The 15,287-nt window shown below is 45.8% G+C and overlaps 2 protein-coding genes across 2 annotated transcripts in view; one reads left to right on the top strand and one right to left on the bottom strand.

The window, feature by feature from the left end:
* Positions 1–399: 399 nt before the first annotated feature.
* LOC102444332 (C-X-C motif chemokine 10) lies at positions 400–3,898 on the bottom strand. The gene is made up of 4 exons (XM_006133884.4): positions 3,742–3,898; positions 2,896–3,022; positions 1,968–2,057; positions 400–1,213 (listed from the first exon to the last, which is right to left on the bottom strand). Exons 1-4 carry the CDS (start codon positions 3,800–3,802, stop codon positions 1,189–1,191), a joined length of 303 nt encoding a protein of 100 aa, XP_006133946.1. The 5' UTR covers positions 3,803–3,898; the 3' UTR covers positions 400–1,188.
* A 1,049-nt stretch (positions 3,899–4,947) lies between these two features.
* LOC102444570 (protein FAM47E-like) overlaps positions 4,948–15,287 on the top strand; it is a 48,521-nt gene continuing 38,181 nt past the window's right edge. Inside the window, exon 1 of the mRNA XM_075929430.1 lies at positions 4,948–5,633. The gene's annotated coding sequence lies outside the window, so the exon portion shown is untranslated. The remainder of the gene's footprint in view (positions 5,634–15,287) is intronic.

Raw genomic sequence — 15,287 nt, 5'->3', positions numbered from 1 at the left:
TTAAATCATATTTCTTGGACTGAGCCAGGGCCTCCAGTTCTCCCTGTTTGTTGCCCAGACATTAGTGTACAAACATCTCAGATAACCAGTTGATTGCCCTATCTTCTCCATTCGAATCAGGGGTCCTCCTTTCTTGCTGGCTCCTCTTTGCATTTCTTCCCGGTATCCTATTAAGTGTTCCTGCTTAATAGGAATTGGTTGGATAAAGAGGCAAGAGCAGCCCTTGGCCTAGGGTGTATTATGGGAGCATTGAATTTTCTATGTATCAGTATACAATTAATAACCTAGGTTATATTAATATTAACTGCAGATGGGGTTGCCCAACTGTACATATCTCCAACACTAGGAATTAAATTTCAGTGGATGAGTGTTTACCTAGTACAAATTCCAAAGCAGCCATTATCATTTCCAGTATCTTTTATTCACATTAGTTAGTGTATCTTTAAAAGGCGAAGTCTTACACACAGCATGTTTGCGACCACAGTTCCCTGTGTGTTACATTTCAGAACCATCTGATGCATTTGCTCCATTAGACACACAGTGTGATTCACCTTCTAGTTCCAAGCCGTCTTCAATTTCATTTATAAAGCCCACCGACAAAATATTTCACATAACCTTGAACAAGCATGTGTGATATTTCATACATTCACATGGAACATGTAGCTCTAAGAGTTAATTGCATCCCTGCTTGGAAAAGAGTTGGAATTCTTAGCATGCTACCTGAGAATATTTTTTATCTCTGAGTTATGACCGTAATAATATAATAGTCCAAACCATGTGCTTAAAAGACACATCCCTTGCCCCAAAACTATGTTTGCTAATTAGATTAACAGGAGCAATCTGTTCCCACATCTAGCCACTAGGAGAGCCCAAAGACTAAGCTGCTTTGCCAGTAACATTCCTGAGGTTCCAGGCATCTCTTCCCTGCTTGTCTCCACACAGCCAGACTCGCTGATGTTTCATCAGTGTTGACATGTCACCCCGCAGATGTTGCCTTAGTGGACACAAGGATTTTGTGTTGTGAACAACATGTAAAACTTGCCTCAGCTGCCACATTTGTATTTTAAAAAGCTGTAGAGCCAGAGGGAGGAAGCAGACTCATATTCATTGCTCATTGGAGAGGGAGCCTGAGGCTCTGAAATCCTAAAATTCGATTTGTCTCTTGAAAAGATCTTTATCCCTTCTTTCTTACAGGTGCGTGTTTTGTGAAGACCTGTCAAAATAAAGAGTGGGAATTTTAGCCTCTCATCATAAATCTTTGTTTCAGATTTCACATACAGAACGGCTTGATTTTCCTCTCACACTCGCTTTATGCTATGCAACTCTATTGGACTTAGTCCTGATTTACACCAGCTTAAGTCACATGAGAACTAAGGCCATTGTGCCAGATTCTGCCACTGTCAGACTGACGGGCACCTTACTCTGTGAATAGTCCCTTTGTTTCTGATAGGATTACTTGTGGAGCAGCACGGTGTTATTCAGCGAAAGTAAATATGGCACAATCTGGTCTGGAAGGACTATGTGATTTCTCTGTAGGCATCATAGATGGCCATTCTTCCCAGCTTCTGAAACTCAAACACGGGCGATGATCCCCAAAATTCAGCACATGGGAGTTCAGAGCTGAGTCTGACACACCCAGGCTATTTCATCTAATGTGCTTTTCTCTTTGAAATGATGTAGTGCATTTTACCTACTCTTCTGCATGAAGCAAAGGGTATTGCTGCAATGGGTGAGTGGGTGGGGTTCTATATACCCTGAATACTTTATCCTGTGTCCCAAGAACTGTGCCATTTTCTTGGGTTGCAATGCAGGTGTCAGAGAACACTCTAAGCAATGGCTCAGCCACAGGCTGCCAGAATGCAGTGACCAGCTACCGAGCCCAAAGTTGGCTCTCCCTGATGTATAAGCACAAAGTGAGCTCTGAAGCACATAGGAGTTTCCCCTTGTAGATGGACAGGAAAGCCTACCTTCTTTTGATGAGTGCTGTCATCAGCTTCTGCACCCATTTGGAATTGGGGTTCAAGCATCTTTGCTCTCCTGAGGGCTTCAGAGTAGCACTGAAATGAACAAAGCAAACAGATTACATTTCCTCACCATTCGTCTAATGGAAAGGTCACCATTGTCTAGTGTCTTAAACTATGTTCCATGGAACACTAGTGTTCTGGAAACAACTCGCAGGTGAGCTGCAACCTCTTCTTTGTTTCTATTACTTCTTTTTTTGTGTGTGTGAGACAACAATTTTTTTCTGCTTTTCCCTGTGTCTGACGGAAGCCCGCTTGGGATATGCGGCATCCCTAGAGTTTTTATTATTATTATTATTATTTTGCTTGACAAATATTTTCCCCGGCATTTTTTTTCTTTCTTTTTGCTTGACAAATTTTTATAACCCTCTGGCATCCCTAGGTGTTCCACATAAAAAAAATTAGTGTTTAGTGTTCCCTAGTCTCAAAAAGTTTAAGAAACACTGGTCTTGGTTATCTGGGATCGGGGTCTGGGTAGCAGGAATCGGACCCTGTGACGAGCCGAGTGATCCACTGAGAGTTCTGTCTACCTGGTGTGTTTACAGTGCCTCTAGGACATGGGATCTAGGTTCTCATCTAGCCTCAGAGCCTGATTCCCTATCACTTAAGCAGACATTTACCCTTGTGCCAAGGGAGGGTCAAATGCCCCTGTTCAGATCTGGTAGCATTTTGCACCCACTGTGCACTGGGGTAAATGACTAAACGAAGCACAGAGCCGTGGTGAAGTATACCTTCTGGGCCACTCCTTACACATCAATTATGAGCAACAGCAGGGTTCAAATTGTGATATATTAAAAGTATTACATTACAGGGGGGAATCCCATTACGTCTTGCCATGACAACAAGCAGCTCCACTGGTTAAGTTATTACTTACATGATCTCCACATGGTCACAGGAAGAGCTCTTGGGAATCACTTCTATTTTTCCTAAGGCTTTTCGCAGAATGAAATCAGAACCTTTGTCTATGCAGCTGCAACGTCCTTTCCCCGGGGACAACTGGCCTGTAAAAGAGAGAGAGAGAAAGAAAGAGATTAGAATGATATCACATACCTGATATTTCTTCAGTAAAATAAAGTTGGAAGAGGAGAATTAAAAACGCCTTCATTCATTCTGATGAGTAATTTGCCCTGCAATGTTCCCATGTGCGTATTTACATTAAGGGGCTATCGCTTAAAATTCTACCCACTTTTGATCTCCAGAGTTCATTTACACTAGGCCCCTTTGAACCACTTGTGCTATCAGTCTCGTTTTGATGTCAGAGGGCCCGATTCTGCTCTCACATGAGTCAATGTCAAACTGGAGTTACCCTGATGTAAAAGCGATGTGAGTGAATGAGCAGCTGGAATTAAAATCATTGTTGGTCGCAAAGGGTGTGATCCAACACCCATTGAAATTAGTGGGAACTCCCTCTGATGATGAAAACAAAACTAAATATGATAAACTGAGGCTGATTTCCCACCTTTACAAATGAGGGGACAGCTGTCACATTCATTTCCCTGCTAAATGCAGGCTGATCATTCTGAGTCCGGTGTGGACAACGCACACATTCTAGACACAAGCAGAGTGGGCAGATGCTTGCAAGTGGCAATAGAATGCAAACCCTGAATTGAGTTGTTTTTTTCCCCCCCTACAAAAACAATTTCCAAGCATTTATTCTGCACCACTTTGCAGTTGATCACTCATTCTATTACCTGTCTTTCATTATATTGATGCCTCTTACCTTGAGTTTCAGCTGCAATCAGTAGCACTGAACAAAGAACTACAGCCCAGGCTCCCTTCATGGTGACGAGAGTGAAAGTTCCTCTGTATTATTCTTCAGTATCTGCGAGAGGTTGAGGAGTGTGAAGAGAAAGTGTTTTCCAGCGTATATTTATACCCAAATCCTTTTCCCTCCTTGACGCTGATTGGTTTGGATTATTGCTGTGACAGCTAAAACAACCAGAGATTATGCAGCTGATATGGGGAATTCCCAAACAGATGGCAGAGTGAAGCATTGTTTTGCTTTGCTATTTGTTCTCCTTTAATTGAAAATTCCTCATTTCTCATAAGGAAAAGAACTGAGTTTCACTTTCACTGACTTTTAGGAAGTGATCCACGTGTGCAAGACTATATGTGCAGAGAAGACAGTTGCTTTTTTGCTCTCCTGGGCAAAAATAAGGGGAAATTCTTGAAATGGAAGCCACAAATATAAATTGTGTGGGTTGAAGCGGCGGAGCGGCGGGGGTCGGTGGGACAAAATCAAGTCTCAGTTCCTGTCTCTTCGTTAAGGGTGCTCTGTTTTCTTATATCTCTTAGAAAACTTGCTGAGAAACATGGACCACAGTTTTAATTACAAATTGCATGCAAGTGTGAAGGACACACGTAGGCTGTGTCTACATTGGCACCCCTTTCCGGAAAAGGGATGCTAATGTAGACTTCGGAGTTGCAAATTCCATGGGGGATTTAAATATCCCCCGTGGCATTTGCATTTACATGGCTGCTGCTTTTTTCCGGCTTGGGGATAAGCCAGAGAAAAGCGCCAGTCTAGACGTGATTCTCCGGAAAATAAGCCCTTTTCCGGAGGATCTCTTATTCCTACTTTCAAGATCCTCCGGAAAAGGGCTTATTTTCCGGAGAATCACGTCTAGACTGGCGCTTTTCTCCGGCTTATCCCCAAGCCGGAAAAAAGCGGCAGCCATGTAAATGCAAATGCCGCGGGGGATATTTAAATCCCCCGTGGAATTTGCAATTCCGAAGTCTACATTAGCATCCCTTTTCCGGGAAGGGATGCCAATGTAGACGTAGCCTAATAGAAAAAATGCAGTATTTCTGATATTTAAGATCCCCAAAGATGAATCGAATTCACATTTAGGATCAAGCAATCGGAGTTGAGAGTCTAATTCTTTTTTCTCTGAAACATTTGGGGGGGGGTGCGTTTACCTTTAAGAAATTCATATGTGTTAAAAAGTCTGAGGGATAGTTGTGTTAGTCTGTAAGGGTGCATCTACACTGCAGCGTTACTTCGAAATAACGTCAGTTGCTGTGTCTACACAGCAAGCCGTTATTTCAAAATAATTTGATGGACTTCATACTCTGACATCTATAACCCTTATTTCATGAGGAGTAAAGGAAGTCGAAGGAAGAGTGTTGTTACTTCAACTTCCTCATGTGTAGACAGCACCAAAAGTCAAATTAAGCTACTTGGACTTCTGCTAAGCAATTGATGTAGCTGAAGTCGTATAGCTTATCCCGACTTTTGCTCTGCCATTTAGCTGTGCCCTAACTTAAGAACTTAAATGAGTGGCCCTATAGCACCTTGCAGACTGTGACAGGGCGCCTGCCCTGCACTGGCTCTTTAAGACCAGGACTCAGGCCCTGAGCCAGGGCTGGGAACAGAGGGACCAGCTGAAGCCATTAGGGCGAGTGAGAGCCCAGCTGACAGCTATAAATAGAGAAGCACAGTTTGCTTGGGAGAGAGCCAGTGGTGGACTGACTGCGGAGGAAGCAGGAGCTCCTAGGATGGAGGCAAGCTGGGGATAGCCAGCAAGGGCTGGGAGAGGGCCAGCCAAGTGTTCCCCTGGCTAGGGGCCAGCGACAAACCCTGGTTTGCAGGCGGATCAGGATACCGACTGGGTAAGCAGGACAGTTGAGACAACCCGTTGCCAATGATGAGCAACCCATACAGACTGTAACTTGCCCTGAGACGGGCTAGATGAGGACAGTCAGGGGGCACTGAGGCACGGTGGGGGCTTGCCCCCTTGACACAGACTAACAAATACATATATAAAGTATCATGAGCTTTTATGGGCACAACCCACTTCAGATTGCTCGACTCATCGGAAGAAGTGGGTTATGCTCAATGTGAAAGCTCATGATACTGTATATTTTTTGTTTTGTCTCTAATGTCTACACAGTAACATTATTTTGAAATAACTTAGTCCATGTCTACACAGCAGGCAGTTATTTTGAAGTACTGTCAAGTTGGAGGACTTCTGACTCTGATGCCTGTAACCCTCATTGTACGAGGAGTAAGGGGAGGCGGAGAAAGAGTGCTCTGTTTCGAAATAAGTGCTGTGTAGACACTCCCTGTTTTGAAATAAGATATTTCAAAATAAGCTATGCAGTTGACACAGCTCTATTTGCATAGCTTATTTCAAGTTAAGCCCTGCTGTGCAGACGCACCCTGAAGTGCTACAGGACAATTTGTTGCTTTTTTAGGGTATCTTAAGTTCAGTGAAGTCTGTACATGTTCCTAACCATGTTCTGTATGGTCCTGTGTGTTCCTCCACACTAATCCCCCAAGTACTCTTGGGAAATGCAACTATTGCCTTACATAAGTTTTTTAAGTTTCCCTATGTGTTAAATTTCTCTCGTGAGTTCATTCAGACAGTTCCCTGTACACATCCTAAGCGTGGGATGAGCATTTCCTAAATTTCAGGGAAAGCGAAAGCTACATAGTGTCTCTATGAGAAAACAGTAGTTTAAATGAAAAAGGAACCAGCGGCAAAGACAAAAAATTCCACAGGATTATTAAGTTCGGGGACTTCCCCACCCTGGCTGTATACGCTCTATTTAGTTTAATTTACAAGGCAATATTTTCAGTGCTACTGCACAACGAGTGTGGTGCTATATAGTGTGCAGAGGACCCTGGATTCTGGCTTTTAGCCATTATTGTGTCTTCTTCTCTTTCACAACATATGAAATATGAAGGAGCCACCAGTGGGGTCCAAATTGTGGAATATATTTAAACTGAGGGGTTCTCTCTAGTTCTGTCTGCAGACTAGAGGGCTCTGTAATGAAGTGTCACAGGGTGGATTCGCTCGGCCCCCTCAGAGGCAGGGTGTTAGGCCTCTAAGACGTCCCAAAGAGTGTTCCACCCCATGTGCATCTCAGTCCCTATGGCTTAGGTCCAAAAACTACACTCCGTCCCCAATAAAGCAGTCCAGCCTAGCGACCAGGGTCAATTATAACACTACTCCCTGATCTCAGGGCAGCGAGGCCCATAGCTACAGTCCCAAAATCAGTATCAACCCACCTTCATTCACCCTCCCGCTTAAGAAGGTCTTCTAGCGAGACGCCTCTTCTCTGGCATCTGCATTGACCTGGGGCGGGGGGGAATCAGTATTAGTGATGGCTTTCCCCGGCTGGTGTGCCACCTGAAAAGAGTAGGGCTGGAGAGATAGGTACCAGCACATGATTCGCACGTTGGTGTCTGTTACGTTGTGAAGCCACGTCCGTAACCACGTCCGTAGCGTATAGGGGCTACCTAGAAGCAGGGCAGGCAGACACTTATCCGGAGCAGGGGATCCGCCTCCACGAACTTCCACAGCTTTGACTTGAGGGGTCTATTAAACCGCCCAACTAACCCGTCCCTCTGAGGATGATACACGGAGGCTTTGAGGGTGCGGATCTTCAGCAGGCGGCATAAGTCGGCCATGAGCCAGTCAATATCTCTCTTGGTAATCCCACCCTAGCAAATTCCTTCAGGAGCCTGTTGGCAATGGGGTGGGCCATAACAATTGGTAGGGGGACTACCTCAGGGTAACGTGTGGCATTGTCCACTATGACTAGGATGTATTTATGCCCATTACTGCTCCTCTCCAAGGGTTCAACCAGGTCTAAGCCAACCCATTCTAAAGGGGTCCCCACCACCGGTAGAAGCACCAGGGGTACCTGAGGGAATCCTGGTCTTCTGGCATTCAGGGCAGGATGCATAGTAGGCACGGATGTCTCAGGGTATCTCCAGCCAAAAAAAAAAAAACCTCCCTGCTACTCTTTGTAGCATCTTTCCTCTTCCCAAGTGCCTGGCCCAGCATGCACTTAAGCGTAGTAACCCCTGCCGGGACCTCCGAAGAACTAGCAGCTGGCGAATGTCTGCCGTGGTTTAGGGGCCTGGGACCCGCTGGTACAGAAGATCTTTGCAGATCTCAAACCGGGGTCCCTGGGGGTGTCGTTGCAGCAGATCGCTTCCTGGGGACAGTTTTACTACTTGTTCCCAGGCTCGGCTGAAGGTCGAGTCACCCCTCTGTTCCTCGAGGAAACCCCCTTGGAGGTCCAGACCCACTTGTTTTGGGTCAACTGGGGCCTCTATCTCCCTGTCCCAGAGTCCCCTGAGGGTCCTTCATCCGGATTGTCCAGCAGGTCCCAGCCTATCAACGCCGTCCAGGTGGGTTGAGTCCCCTTCGTTCTCAGGGAATGAACATTCTCTCCTCACAGGAGATCTATGAAGTTGGGCCAACTGCGCCCTAAGACCACCAGGTAGGCTAACTTCTGGGCCACCATCACTCAGTATTGTTCTTCCCGCTGCCCGGTCTCCACCAGTAATGTGGCCCGGTGCTGCAGCAGCCATGGCAGCAACCTGCTCCAACGTGATGAGGTAGGATTCACGGTCATCATGGGGTCCCATCGTTGTGAGGCCTATGGGCAACCTCTACCCCATCTGCGGCTGGGCTAGGAAGAGGCGGGTGGTGCAGCCATCATCTGCTGGATCCACTGATCTTGTTGGGCCTGCCGTTGGGCAGCTAGTTCCCTTAGTAGCTGTTGGTGCTGCTCCTGTGGTGAGGTTGCTGGGTCACCATCTGTTGGAGCAGTTGGGTCTGCAACCATTCAAACCCTTAAAGAGAGAACTACTACATGACAGCTGGCTACAAGGGGACACCCGCTGATTCCTCACAGGCCCCTAATCAAGAAAACCCTTACGCCCATACCTACATCCTTTTTTGCCTCAGTGGGAGACTGATATGATACAGCACGTCTGGGGATTTCTAGGACAAAATAAGAATTTCCGTAATGGCAATCCAAATAGATAACAAGTGGCTAGGAGAACAAAAGGGCAGTGGAGCTTCCTGTTGTTAGTACACAACATTTGTGATGTAGAAAAGAAAAGAAAAAAAAAAGGCATTGTGTTAGAAAATAATGGACTCAAATGGAAAAATCCTTCAGACACGAACCATATTCTGCATGTTGACAGACTGAGGGTTTCTTGTGTGAGAAGCATCTAGATTCCAAGGCCGAAAGCGACCATTTGATGTCTAGGCCATGTCTACATTATGGGACGAAAACAGCATAGCTGCAGTGCCATAGCTTTGCCACTCTAATCCCATGATTATGTCTACACTACAGGGTTTTTGCACAAAACCAGCCATTTTTGCGTAAAAACCCATGGAGCGTCCACACCTCCAGTGCGTTTTTGCACCAAAAATAAATACAGTAAGTCAACAGGACAGAGGGCTTTTGCCAGTAGAGTTATTCCTCTCCCCACGAGGAATAACTCCTTTTTTCGCAAGATGCGCAAAAAGGTGTGGGTGGATGCTCTCCAGAGGTTTCTTGTGCAAAAAGAGCCTATCACAAAAAGCAGAGGTGCTCTGATGGCCATTCTGTGAATGTCAATCAGAACTTTCTTGCACAAGAGTATCCATGCCATGTGGACACTCTCTTGTGCAAAAGTGCATCACTTTTTCAACGTGCTTTTGAGGTGTGGGCGCACTTTTGCACAAGAAGTTTTTGCGGAAGATCTCTTCCACAAAAAGCTTCTTGTGCAAAAACCCTGCAGTGTACACAAAGCCCATAGTGTAGATGCAGGCTACCATGACATCACCATAGGAGTTGTACCTTACCAAGTAGCAGTAGCTAGGCCACCAGAAACATTCTTAGGTCAGCCTAGCTGCAGCTACACTGGGGGCTAGGTCAACCTAGCTTCATCATTCAAGTGTGTGAAAAATACATACTCCTGACTCCCTGAGCAATGCAGCCATGCAGATCTAAATTTTAAGCCGAGACCAGGCCCAGTTTGACTTGTATCTTGCAAGCCAGAGAACTTCCCCAAAACAATTCCCTTTGAGATGCAGCATATTTTTTAAAGAAACAACCAATCCTGGTCTCAAAACTGCCAGTGATAGAGAACCTTTGGTAAATTGTTTCCAAGGATGGATTTAAGAGCAGGCGACGTAGGCAATTGGCGGGGTGCTGGTGTTAAGGGATGCCTGGCTCGGGGTGCTGTGTGTATTAGCATGCAAATGTATCATCTTATCCGGCAAGGATAAATCACGCATGCCAATCATGCATCAAAGTCATGAAATGGGCTATTCAAAAGTTTAACAAATGTGGTTAAGTTACTCCTCACTGTGTTGCCATTTGGGGCAGACCAGCCCTGATTGTTTCAATTGTTAAAAATCATATTTTTTATATCCGTCTGAATATCTCTAGCTTCAGCTTCCCTCCACTGGATCACGGCACAAAACTTCCAGTAAAGATCTATACGAGATCTGCATGTATGGGTGTGCCTATGTGGGGAATTTAGTGGCATAATTATACTAGGATATTTATAGCGCTGTAGTTATGCTGGTATAAATCTCTGTGTAAACGCACTAATCCCAGAATAAGAGTGCCCTTTTCCAATTTAGTTTGTCAGTTTAGAAGCAACTATTTTTGTGAATGTCCAAGAAGAGAACAGAAAATCATCACAGGGAGTGTACCAGTGACAAAGATTGGGGGAGTGGTGAATAATGAAAGGGACAGAGCATTCTGGGTAAATTGATAAGCACTGGGGGGAGACTGTTTGTTTCCCAAGGCCCTGCACCCTCTAAGGGTTGAAAGCATCCTGGCTAGATGACCCCCTCCACTGCCAAATCCAAGCAAACAGGCATGGGAGTCGGCGAGCCTGAGAGAGGGGGTATCTCTAGCAGCCCCCGTGGACCAAACTGGATAAAACCAAAACATCAAACTTCCCGACAGAGCAGAAATCCCAAGCTTTGACCTGCTCTGGTGTGGGCTGAGCCATCCAGAGTGAGGAACTGGAGGAGAAGCCAACAGGAGGAGAAGTCATGAACTGATCTTTGTGCTTTTATTGTTCTTAAAGCCAAATCGCAGGGCAGAATGACTTTCGATACTATAGGACGCATGATGTTTTCTTGTAGAGCAGGATGGGGAGATTCATGCTCACAAACTCACCCCAGAAGAGCACAAGAATTCCCTTTTTTGCAGATAAGAGGGACAGGATGTGTACATAATGCACTCACAAATAAAGCTAAGCGCTTGTATGTACATTGGCAGCTGGCCATAAGTCTCTGCACACACTTTACGCAGACACTTATTTGTTTTTTCTCTGAGAGGGGTCAAAGTCCTTCCTGTCATCAGTGGGGATCCGTTACAACGTGGCCTCCCTTAACATGGAGATTTGATTTGTCCAAGGCGTTGTACTCTGTCCAAGGCGATATAATCTGTCAGCATCTGTCAGTCACTGGGTCCCACAGGCTTCCAAGACCACTGGGTCTGGGTCTCTGTTTCTAGTCCCTGAGACTCACTCAGACCTCAGCATTTAACCCATAAAGCATTCATGTCCTTCCAAACAGCCCCAGGGAGCTGAAAGGGGCAGGGAAGAGACAGGGCTAAGACTGCTTTGCCTGAGCACCTGGCTGCCACCAGCAGCTGGTGCCGTAAAGGTCACTATTCCTGGTCCACAGCCCTTCCTGCAGGTAGCTTGAGCTGTAGAAACATACTCATCACTGGTGGAATTCTCCTGTTCAGTCCTTAGTGCTGGCCAAGATGGTGGCTACAGTACAAGCTGCCCCAGCATGCGCGATTGCAAAGGAAACACCTGCCCTTTCCAGGGATTTCCTGGGGCCCTGTCCCAGTGCAGGAGCTGTGCAAAGCACATTCCTTGGCCCTCTCTTTGGGGGGAAGAGCTGTGGGTCTTCTCAAGCCAACATTTTCAAATGGGACCACTGCTATTGAGCGCCTCCATTTTGGGGGGGAGGCTCGTCTGGGGACCACTTAAAGGCGCTGCTTGACTTTCAGATAGTGAGCGCACATACCGAGTGGCAGCCGCTCCGCACCACTGGCCACTGGGCCTAGATGTGAGCTGGGGAAGTCAGAAAACAAGACACCCCAACTCACTGGGAAGCATTGGCCTTCGTTTCTGGTCAACGATCCTACTTATGTATTTTTTTTATGTAGAGCACCTGCATCCAGAGCATTGGATGGGTACCCTTGAACTAGCAACACTTAATTCAAACAAAGACCATGTAACTGACCGGTATTTCTGCAGACTGGGTGAGAGTGGGGACCTGTAACACACTCAGGTTTACATCTCTCTCTCTCTCTCTAGGCATGGTAAACTTTTATCCTGATAGATTAGGAATTCTCTACGCCATACAAAACTGCATCTTGTTTCTCTTCTTTTTGTTCTTCTGTGTTGCCTTCACTCTACTCTTTCCTTTTCTTTTTGGCCCAGTCTGCAACACAGACAGACCCCTCCTAATTATAAACAACCTCCAAGGTGATTGTCTCACATGTTGACAGCTCAAGGGGAAGTACTTTTTTTTTAGTGACCCAAGTGATTTAGCCACCTACGTCGCTTAAGAGATTTTGAAAATATTACCCAGCACTATTTCTCACATCCACACAGCATCTTCTCCAGCCTGTGTTGACCTGTCCTGCCATTCGTTAAATCGTGTTTGTACCCCAGTCTTTTGGGGCTCTCCGTAGCTGGCCCATGCTGCCTCAGTTGATGGTGCTGATGACAGAAGACGGAGAGTGTCTTTCCCATGGTGCAATGTATTTTGGAATATCTGCCTGCAGAAAGCCCCAGAGAGCTAATCTGGATGCACAGGTCCCATAGGTGCAGAAGAAGGCGGGAACATAGAAGGAGTTCACTGTGGCTACATCTACACTACAGGGTTTTTGCGCAAAAACAATTGTTTTTGCACAAAAATCCACAGTGCGTCCACATCTCAAGCGCATTTTTGCGCAAGTAAATCAACAGTAAAATGGCAGAACAGAGGGCTTTTTGCGGTGTAGGTAAACCTCCTTCTACGAGGCATAATTCCTTTGTGAGCAACAGCTGTTGCGCAAAAAGGCAGGTTTGGATGCTCTGCAGCGGTTTCTTACACAAAAAGAGCCTATCAGAAAAAGCACAGGTGCTCTGATGGCCATTCTGCGAATGGCCATCAGAGCTTTGTTGCGCAAGAGCGTCCATGCAGTGTGGATGCTCTCTTGCAGAAAAGTGCATCACAAAAGCGATGCGCATTGAGGTGTGGACGCAGTTTTGCGCAAGATGTTTTTGCTCAAGAACTCTTGCGCAAAAGACTTCTTGCGCACAAACCCTGCAGTGTAGACATAGCCTGACATCCTACTCTGGAGGGTGGCACAGTAGAGACTTGAGAATGGATGAGGGCTATAGACCTGATTCAGAGCTACTTAAAATCAGTGGGAGTTTCCCACTGCTTTGTATGTGCTTCAGACCAGGTCTGAAGAGGATACAATGGAGGCAAAAGCCAAATGGAAAAGGAGCACAAGGAAAGATGTATGGATAGAAAGAGAAGGAACCCAAGAACCTTAAAGAGAACGTGTTGGCCAACCATAAGAAAATGGTTTGGGAAAGAGCAAAAAATACTCAAGCCTTTTGCTATGTCCATTTATCTCCCAAATGGCCTGTCTAATTTGATGCTTCCTACGCGAATGATCAAATTGAGGGCCTGATCCTGACAGATGCAAAGGATTCTCCATCCCCATTGACCTCAAGCATCTGAGGCTGCCAAGAGATAACAGGAGCCCTGGTGTTTTGCTTTGGTCTGAGGTGGTCACTGGACTACATGATGGTGCATTTCCTACATGTCTAGCCTAAGAAATTCACCACTTCTCAACCTCTTCCCCAAAATCCCCTCATGGACTTCCGTTTTCTTCTTCATTTATACTAAATGGAGTGTTTGTCTGGAAAGGAAAAATGAAATAGTAAATCCCCGTAGATGTTGATGTTTTTTGCTCAACCGCAGGGTCTGTAGCTTAAGCAGCTGTTGAAGCAATAATTGAGTCCAGGCAGCCTGAAATGATTGCCAACAGAAAGAAATCCCCTAAAGCCGTGTTTCTCAAGCTGTGGGGCCTGACCTCTCGGGCAGTTGCAGGCAACTTAGAAGGGGGCTGTGGTAACACACAGTTTGAGAACCCCTGCCCTAAAGCCTTTTTTTTACCCAGGAATCCTCTCTGTTTGCAGAGCTACTAGGAAGCAGCAAGAAAAGGCTTTTGCTCACTATCTTGCTTGAAAAATGGTATAACATATACGCCCATTAGCAAGGCTTCCCTTTACTTTTCTAGACTTCCATTCCATTTTCTAACATGAAATCAGCTGCTCCCCTTCGGTATTACTGGCCTCCATTCTCCAGCAGTGCTCTACATTGCACAAAATATTTGTCTTCAACAAAGAGCAATGACACTGTGACACACCAGAGGCAAAACAGCACTTCAGCTCTGCTTTGCCACTCTCTTGTGATTTGTGTGGCCTCGCACAATTGAGCAAAGTAAGTATCAAATGCCTCTGACCCGTTACCATTCTAACATTGCTAGTCCCTGCAGGAAGCAAGTGTTAGCCATGGTTGGGTGCATTGGGTGCATCCTCTGCCCCATCTAGAGAATGAGTGTACTACAGCCGCCAGCTGCGTGACTTAGCAGTCTGGAGTAGAATTCCCCTTGTAGCTCCTTACATACAGGCTTATCTTGGTAACAAGCCCGCCTATTAATTAGACAACTGGCCTTAGTTATTGTGAAAGTGAGAGATTTGCTGAGCATGTAAACAAGGGGGGGGGTCAAATGACTGAAGTTTAATGAGAGGAATGCACCTGTCTCTGTTTTACTTTTGTTTTCTCTATCCTGAGATAGTATTTTCAATATAACAGCAGGGGACCCCCACCTCCCCAATTCCTCTTTCCGTCTGAGTCTTGCTGACACTCTGCTAGCTGTACAACTAAGATGGAAGGGGGAAAGTAAGAGATTTTCCATTGTGTACATCTCTGTTCAGAATCACAATCCAGTTCTAGGCAATCACTTCCTGGATCTTCTTGGACTTGGTCCTTAAAGGTGCTGAACACGGTCTTTGATCCAGCAAGGACTTAATCTAGTCCATGGTTCAGATTAAGCATCTGGATCACCAGGGAACATCATGACAGCCAGGAGAAAGAAGAAGTGTGAGGGAAAGATACAGATTGGAAACCTTGATCAGGTACCTGGGACTGACTGTAAGAGAAGGATGGGGGAGTGAATAAGAAATTACAGAATTTCTTTGATAATACAATCTACAGTTGTATTATCAATCGATTAAAATGTGTGTAGTGAAGGCCGTGAGCCAACGGGCCAACAGAACTGAGCACTCTAGCAATCAGCAGAAATGTTATTCGGCCCAAGACATGCAATGCTCACTTGGGTTCCAACAGTTTAAGAACAAAAGAACGGCCATATTGAGTTAGACCAATGGTCTATCTAGCCCAGTATCCTGTCCTCCAACATCAGCCAGTGCCA

The sequence above is a fragment of the Pelodiscus sinensis genome, chromosome 5, assembly GCF_049634645.1.
Source record: "Pelodiscus sinensis isolate JC-2024 chromosome 5, ASM4963464v1, whole genome shotgun sequence".
Classification (NCBI taxonomy): Eukaryota; Metazoa; Chordata; order Testudines; family Trionychidae; genus Pelodiscus; species Pelodiscus sinensis.
This window is presented reverse-complemented; position numbering and strand designations above follow the sequence as displayed.